The 9,252-nt window shown below is 33.8% G+C and overlaps 1 protein-coding gene across 6 annotated transcripts in view; it reads right to left on the bottom strand.

Annotated features, from left to right (window-relative positions):
• Window positions 1-543: 543 nt before the first annotated feature.
• The window catches only part of Orp8 (Oxysterol-binding protein-related protein 8), a 96,787-nt gene continuing 88,078 nt past the window's right edge, over window positions 544-9,252 (bottom strand). For all 6 annotated transcript variants that reach the window (XM_089250935.1, XM_089250936.1, XM_089250937.1 and 3 more), the window contains 6 exons: window positions 8,158-8,354; window positions 7,795-7,920; window positions 6,659-6,759; window positions 4,821-5,006; window positions 3,390-3,661; window positions 544-3,269 (listed from right to left, as the gene is read on the bottom strand). In XM_089250935.1, the coding sequence (XP_089107061.1) occupies window positions 3,028-3,269; window positions 3,390-3,661; window positions 4,821-5,006; window positions 6,659-6,759; window positions 7,795-7,920; window positions 8,158-8,354 (1,124 nt within the window). In that variant the 3' untranslated portion in view covers window positions 544-3,027. The remainder of the gene's footprint in view (window positions 3,270-3,389; window positions 3,662-4,820; window positions 5,007-6,658; window positions 6,760-7,794; window positions 7,921-8,157; window positions 8,355-9,252) is intronic.

Raw genomic sequence — 9,252 nt, 5'->3', positions numbered from 1 at the left:
TACTGGATTTGATGACAGGAAGCCCTACAATCATTTATCTTTCATTGGTTGTCAAACACAGGTTGATATATCCGCCATAGTTGTAATGGAATGGTCATTATAACATGTGGGGGTCATTACAATGAGCATCGACTGTAGCTGGCTATTCCATTGCATTAAAAATGATCACATGCAATAATATTCCTTCAGTGAATAATGAGTGATGAAACATTGATACGATGAAAGAAATTTTCGAATGGGAAAAATGAAACTGTTTTGAAAGCTGCAATAAAAATTTCTAATTTTCACATTAACTGTTGGAGGAAAAAAACGAATAAAATGTGCAAAGTATATTATTCGATTATAGACGATAGTGCCAAAATTGAGTTGAATGCTATAAATTATCATAATAATTATGAAACACAAATGATGATTCTTGGGGAAAAATATTCTAACACTCGATAATATCTATAAAGACTCAACAAAAGAGCTAAAAATACTTGTGAAGCTGCCGAAGAAGAAAAATACAAAACTGAACATTGGTCAGATAATCTTTTTTTTTTTCAATAATATGATACAGAACAAGAATTGCAGTCAAACTCAGTTCTAATGACCTCAATTATAACGACACCTCAGTTTTAAAGGGTGATAATTGGTAGTCTGGACAAATTCCCACACAGAATGAAGTTAATGAATCTTGTTTATAAAGTCGAAAACCGAACAACACCGGACATAACAGCACATTTTCCATCGTTTTTGCTTCCATTTTAAGGCATTATCACAAGAAATTCACAGAATCGGCACTCATCACATTGGGATTTTTTTCGTTGTCCTATTGATATTTAACATTGAAAAAAAGACTGATCTTAATCTTAACTAGAATCATTGTCGAAATTGAATGATTTATGAATCGCACTATGATGTGTGTGAATATGACTAAATATTCATGTCACATATTTATAATATTCAATTTTTTCCCGCAAAGTACATTCTAAATCACTGCAGACTTGCAGTAGTACTGTATTTATGTTGTCATAATTATATGTGTTTCGTATTCTACTAGTGCTGTTATCTGTCAAAATATAGAAGAATACGAGACACGCATAATTATGATAACATAAATACATAAGGGGTCATACACACAAAACATTCTGGCATGCACCGATTTATTAGAAATTCAGCAGAGGAATGTGTACAAGGTGCATGTACAGTTAAGTGTTAGTAGCAATGTATTTCTTGCCAAAGGTGCTTTACTTAAAAGCAATATTTGTGAATTTTGCTGAGAATCAGCAACATTTCAGGTGAGAAAAATGACATTTGGCAATGTTCTGTATTAATGATCAAAATATTTCCCATACTTTTATCGATCAAATATCATCCCCTTAATCACAATGAAAAATAACAACTTCATACAGAATATTTGCTTGCATCTGATTATATTTTTTGTCACAAAGGAAAAAAAATTGTCTTGAAAATGTCAACCTTGGTTGCAATTGGAAAATTTTGTGGAATATTTGATGTGGTTATAACCAAGTTTGAGTGTAACAGCACCCCGAAGAACCCCACCCCCCTCCCCAAAATCAAATAAAAATTTTAAAACTATAGCTCTCCAATTCATGTTCTAAAAGTGCTAGTTACAGGCAACTGGATGCACTGTGGAGTTCTAGAAAAAAAGTTCTACATCCTTTGCAGGGAATGAAATTTCCCAGTTCCGCTGCAATCAAGGTGATTTTACCATAATTATTTTACCCTACAGAAGCAGATCATTTTCCTATGTTCCCTTCATCTCCACATTGTATCCATATATATTTTGGTACCTTGTATGAATGGCGAAAAGTATATAACATCATGTCTTTCTAGAAATCACTAGTATGACATGGCAGAGCAATGATTTCCAGAATCACTTCATAATAATAATTATAATAATGAAAAATTTGGACTCCCATTTATAATGCCTCAAAAACCTGACAATTGTTGCAATTCATATTCCTTATTTACGTTCCTATGAGTAACGCAGCTAGTAATGCATTTCCCACAATGGAGAGGTTGCGCTTTGGCAGGAAAAAAAAAGAAGTTAGCCTTCATTTTTTTAAAACTTTTTTCCAGTCATTAACTAACTTAGCAATCACTAAAACACTGAATCACTAATTGCATATGGCAACAATATGAACTATGATTACATATGCACCTGGCATTACACAGATCCTTTCAGGTGTACACCAATAAACTTGAAAAAAGCCTAACCTTGTATCATATTCACCGGCAGGATATGATTACAAAGAGAGTCTTCTACCATACTTGATTCTCATGAATACAACACTTTCTTTTGTTTCGTAACATAGTTAAAATACCCTTTAATGGCTGGATAGCCATCAAGTTCAATTATATATGTATGGTTTCGTTAACACAAGACATTAATATATACTTTATATATGTATAATATTTACAGTGGTTTATCAACAATATTTAAACTTATTTTATCTGGCTACACAACCCCTCCCCCTTTCCTATTCTCACCCAACATTTTGATTGTTTCATTCCATGTCAGGCAAAAAAGCCTTGCAAGCGATTTTTCCATATTTACAATGATGCCCAGGCGTGATTTTCACAAGTAAAACTATAATCAATGAAACAATGTATTTGATCAGACAACTATTATCACTTGAGTTTTCACACATATTTACCATAACTCATATTCTACATAAGCTAACTGTGGCCATCATTTGCCAGTGAATAAATGCTGGGCGATGAGAGTATGAGAATTGTATTTTCAGAAAATTATTCAGGGAACTTCGATGGGAAGGACATTTGCATACTAATTTTCGATCGCAATATGATGCTATAATACTATAAAAAAAATTGTACGCAAATACAATATAAAAAATTCCAGAGGGAAGTATGAATAGAGAGTAAATTCTATAACAATAACTTACTACAATTAAATCACTGGTTGTTTTACAGGCACAGGTTTACTACTTCTCTAAGTGTGAAATATATGGGGTGTTTCTTTTCCTTTTCCTTCCAAAACGAATATTCTTCCTATGATCGTCAGAGTAACCAATGCAATACAACTTGGACCAAAACAAGGACTGCAAACATGGTCAAATCACCTCGTTGCGCAAGCTGCATTTGCATACGCCTCTGCTGGGCCATAACAGATTCGACATGCTGCTGCAACAATTTTAACAATCCCATGTTTTCTTGCTGCACTTCCTGCATCTGCTGCAGCATCTGATGCACTGCAGCCTGGGTTATATTACATTTGGTTGAGTGGTAACTTTTTACAGGGTCTGAAAGAAGAGAATTTCTGCATTTAAAAAAAGGATAAACATCTCTCTATTGATATATTCGAAAACTAACCAAAATTTTTCTTAAGTGCTAATTAATTTGGCAACTGAATAATTTATTACCGTCACTTTCTGTTGAGTCACTGCCATGCAAGTGCTCCCCACATGGAGATGAGCTTTCGGAGCCCCTGGAGCTGTTGCGGTGCCTGGCTTTTGGTAATCTGGGCAGTAGACGATCAACAGACAAATGCCGTATAAGATCAACTTTGGGTGTATCCTCTATGCTTATAATGCTACTCGTTCTCACAGCAGGTGCTCTGTGTCGAGTCTGAGTTTGTATTTTGAATTCCCTTTCATACTGTAAAACATCGGTTCTGGGATCCCATGGACGAGAACTGATAGAGAAAATGCATAAACATTATGTTTTATTGCTGTATCACTTACTTTCACAGAAATTTTCTTTCAGAATTTACAGCACTCATAATGATGTGTGGCATGCATTAGATTCATTAGATTTAATTAACACAATATGCTATTGTAGTACAATCTTCATTATTTTGAGACGAACTTACGTAGGTATAATACTCATCAGGTATACATTCAAGCCAATATAGGCAATGTGATGATCCATCTCTTTGCAGCTACACCACTAAGTTTTATAGCACAACTATTTCTGACAAGTCACAATTTTCTTGATGCTCAATAAAAGGAGTTCCACAAAAGTATCGTTGTTGCTTATTTGGTCTAGCGAAATCACTTTGCTTCCATGAGCACCTTCGTTTTCAACAGTATGGGAATTTCCGACAGTTTTCTCCACAGTTAGAGATAAAGCATCACTAACAAAAACAATGTCAGTTAGCGGTAAGTTCTGGACAAACAAGGGTCAGATGATTAGGGTTTTACGGTATTTTGAAACATCAATTCACTTGATTAAAATTCAGGTATTCAGAATTAATAAGTTGATCAAAAAATTTCATTTAGAAATTATTTCCTAACAATCATCATATTCCTCCTGCATTAGCGAGATTTTTAATGATCATTTAATGATGATTTAATCATTAGATCAGATTAAAATGCAGTCTGTTCCATTCCTGGCATGCCAAGAGAAGAAAGAATACACCGAATACATTCAATAGACCGATATGTAAATTTATATTAAGTATTGAATATAAATAACCTAATCAAAATAAAATACTGTATTTTAACGCGTATAAGGAAACCCTTTTAACCAAAAATTGGAGGGGGTTTCTTATACATGGATAGTATTATAGATATACCTTTCCAACTTTTTTCCAAATTTTAAGCCCAAATAATCAGGGGTTTCCTTATGCATGAGAATTCTTAATGCACATTAAAATATGGTATACAGGAATAAAAAATCATATTTATTTCCTGTAGTTGAATATCCATTGAAGCATTATGAAAAAGTTTTGTGCAATTTTCTTTTCATGTTTCAAAAGAAAATGTACTCAAACATTTGGTATCCGATTTTGCTTCACTTTCTCCCTACTTAAATTTCCTGATATTTGAGAGAGAATGAATAACGAAACTTACTCAGCATATTTATACACCCAACCACCTGTAACAATATCCTGACAAAAGTATCTGGGAATCCACTTCTCCAATTTAACTTCTCTTTCACGTGTTGCTTTCCGTTGACCTTCCTCTAAAATCGTTTTCTCTTCAGTGGCTGCAATCTGGTCACCTTTAACTATTGCAACAGATACATGTTGCCACAACCTAAATAAAATATTATTTACAATTATTTAAATCTCAAATGATCCATGCCATAAAAATCGATAATTCATGGTTTTGAAATCAATATTTTAGATCTTTGCATTGCACGTTTTGAATTAGTACAAAAAAAAAAAAAAAAAATGGATAGAAGTCAATGAAAGAAAAAAATCATACAAAAACAGTTTTTGCAATATACAGTATACTATCTAAAATCGAAATATGTGTTAGTCTGGTTATTCCAGTAATATGACACTTTTATACAAGCTTCCTTCGACTGCAGAAAAGGGGAAACATGTCATTGCATGTTTATGCACAGGAGTTAATGTTACAAAAATGAACTATTTTCCTTCCAGTAATCTGGCGATTCCTGTAATCCAGAACACCCCTTTTCTGAAAATTGCCAGATTAGTGATAAGAGTCTATTGTGTTTAATAAAATATAAGCATAGACAGTTTTTGAGTAAGGACATTGTGTACCTAAGACACCTAAAGTACCAAAGGATGTTTAGAGGTGTTGCAAGTTCGATACCTAGTTCATCCGTGTCAGAAACTTTCCTGACACGGGGGTAAAACAGAATCAGCGACATGACCATAGAAAAAGATTACTACCAAATGGGAGTCCCACACCAAGGGGTTAGTGCACCAACCACTCATTGAGTATAAAAAAACAAGGCTGCCGTTCGGAATTGACATTAAATTGTAGGTCCCAGTCTAATTAGCCCTCATGTATAGAAAATGATAGTGATAGTGGTGCGACAAAAATGATCAATGATCACAGTGTGTATCAACATCCCTTTCACACATACACATGAAATGGTCTTGCACAAGATTCATTTAATGTATATGTTACGGTAAGTATGATAAATCTGGTGATTATACATAATCACTGACCATTTTGGTCAGCAATTATAACAGTAACATATATAAGCAGTATAGCTTATTCGACAGATGGTATCATATGAAGCTCATATTATACCCAGCATAGCCCTTTATATAGTAGAGCAGGGCCCATATGCTGAGATCTTTGGTCCCCCTCCCCCAAACCAGGATTTTTCACGTTTCTCAATAGTACATTTACAGTTGAAAAAACAAGAAAATAATGGGATTCATCCAGGGTCATAATACTTGATTACACTCAAGAATTTGAACAAACATTTTTTTTTTATATTCCTGATATAGAAAGAAAACGATGTGCATTTTCAAATTCAACATTTATATTTCCATGAGCTTTGAAATTTATCTTCTGAATCAAACCCCTCAAACCTTATAGGCAGAGGCGGATTTATAGTTATGCTGCCTGTGGTCTACGCAAATTTTGCCAACCTTCTCTCATTCTAGTCTAATTTTCTGAACCACTCATTCCTCAAAAATTTGCAGCTTGGGGCTATAACCTGCTTAGCCCTCCCCCCCCCCTCAATGCTCCTATCTTTGTCACTTACTAACCTAGTCCCTTGCTCTCTAGACAGATGCAGATTATGGTTTCACCACCTGTAAGCTATAAATTTTAGTGCCTTTCTCACGTTCTACTAATTGATCACTCATTCCTTAGTTTGCAACCCTGGGATATAGCCTCCACTGTAAATGCGCCTCTGTTTATAGGTGTCATTCAACTATATCAGAATTTAGCAAAAATATCTTTCTTTTCACAAAAATTACCTTTCTGATTCAAAATCATGCTGATATTCCACAGGAACCGTATACCGCTTCAGACGAGAATCCCTCACTTCTCCATTTGGATTCCAAAACAACTGATCTTCCTGTTAACATGTATATGCAACCACATATAATAAATATAAAAATATCTTTTATTTATACCAACTAAACAGTGATATATTAAGCATCTAAATGGCCACACGATTGATACAGTCGACATTTGATACAATGACCCCCCTCCCCTCGTCTTGTCGAAAACAGGCACTATATTGAGAGGGTTGTTATATCAAAAGTATAAAACATATATGGGATATAAAAGTTTGGGACTTATCCTACCGGTCGTTGTAATGGAATGGTCACTATAATGTGGGGTTGTTATAATAAGTGATGACTGTATAATACAAAAATACAACTTTTCAAAAACAAAATTCTCAAAATCTTATCAAAAAGTTTCACATCAGGATTTAAAACTTTTTTTAACATCACATATTTCACTTTAATGACTGCAAATTTAAACAAAAAAAAATTATATAATTTCCTTTCAAAAAATAATTTTTAATTGATATGCACACAGTACTTTGCAGATATTTCATGAAATTAACTCTTAAATGTTTGATTTTTTTAAAGCTGATAATTTTCTTTCATACTTAATGGCACATATTGGACGAAATTTTTTTTTCAGAAACTATTTAGAATTATATTGCATATACAGGGCCTTGAAGATGTGCAAAGCCTCAAAAATTGCACATATATAAATTTATTGAAGTAATATTACTTTCCAAATATATAACCACCTTCTTTATAATTCAAACTATGGTAAAAAAAAAATTCAGATTATAAATCTCAAGGTACAAAAAAGAAAAATGTAAACAAAACATTTTAGCAAATTAGGGAAATCCGAAACCATACACATGCTTTGCAATGAACAAAGAGTGGTTAATTGGGGGCATCTACCAGCCAATTCGAAATATAAAATGGAAAGAATATGACCTCACTTTATGCGCATAAAGACAATTCTGAATTTTTATCTTCAAACTGGCTGAAGTAATGAACATTTAAAGAATCCTTTGCACATATGCAAAGCTATGCATTGAAGGATGAAAATATTGTAGCTCTTTTTAAAAAAAAATACAACTTACACCAGATCGTCGATCTCGGAAGTAGATCTCGCCATCCCAGTGCCCTTCAATTGTCACTAATGTCTCTTTGCCAAGTTTTATTTTCCCACTTACAAGGTTTGAAAGTTCTGACCCTCCAAGAAATGGCTAAAAAAATCCATAAAATTGCATATGAAACATTTCTTTTCAATACAAGCTATGAAAAATCTTCAAAACGATTTAATCTATGATTAACGGAATAAGAAAATCAGTAAAAGAATGATGAAATAAATAAGTAAAAAGAAAATAGTCTAATTAAGTTGCTAATTTTTCATGTATATGAACTGGGAAAAAAAAGATCGGCATTAGCTAAAACAAGATCTACATTTGAAATGTTTCACTCACTTTTAATTTGAATTCCATTTCTGTTCTATAGCCAGTCTTCTCGCAGCAGATGTCGACTTTCCCTCCCAGCTCTAAAGTTAATGTTCCCATGAGAATTCCTTTACAATGTGCATAGGGCATGGTTATGGTGTAATCCTCACCTCTTGTTAACAATGTCAAATGAGCAGTGCCATCCATAATGGCAGATATCGAATTTCCTAAAGAGCAAATTTCATATACAATGAATTGCACAGTGTACACATTCATAAAATATCACATGTATGCACAGTAGACATTAACTAATTACCATGTAAATATTTATAATTAATGTAAACATAATATCACAAATTTATTAATATGTAAAACTTTGCTGCAACAATACTCTACATAACGATAAATCTGTCTACAAAGAAATTTTTCAAGTCTTGTTTGGAATAGCCATCAGCCTAATGTGAAACTTCTCTTGATACAACATGTGATTTTTTATGATACTTTACTATTACAAACTGCCAAATTATGAGTCACTCACTTCTACAAACCTTTAAGATGATATTTTTTTAGGTCTCTCACTCAAAATCTCTTTCAATAAATTTTTAAAATCTTGATGTGTGTTTGTTCTTCTGACAGAGTCTGATAACATAGGCATTTTGCACCAAATAATCATTGGTGTTGATAATGTCAGTATCTTTCTTTTCCTTTCTTTTTTTCAAACCAGACACAACTCAGGTCTATCACCATCTATGAGCAATTTACTACCAAGTGAGTTGTGCTGGAAATGTAAGTGTGTGTGTGTACCTAACAGTCTAAGTGCATATGCATTGTGTCTAGTCTTTCAGTGCAGCCATCTATATTTTAGTGAAGCGTAATATTTGTAGTGTTTGTAGGGCTGTTGCTCTCTGTGGCGAGACTTTCTTAATGGGGATGTCGACTTCCATTTGCATCTGGAAGGGAACCACAGAAAACCAACTTCAGCCGACCACCACCACTGTGAAGCTGGTGGGGTTCGAACCCGGGCTTTTGCGATGAGAGTCCATCCCTATGACCACTCGACTCCCACAGCGGCGAGTTGTTCTCAGAATCATTCATTTCTTGTTTTTTTTACACAAAAATACGCAG

Source organism: Pholcus phalangioides, unplaced genomic scaffold, assembly GCF_987345545.1.
Source record: "Pholcus phalangioides strain wild (caught in Gottingen) unplaced genomic scaffold, Ppha-v1.0 ptg000024l_1, whole genome shotgun sequence".
Lineage (NCBI taxonomy): Eukaryota > Metazoa > Arthropoda > Arachnida > Araneae > Pholcidae > Pholcus > Pholcus phalangioides.
This window is presented reverse-complemented; position numbering and strand designations above follow the sequence as displayed.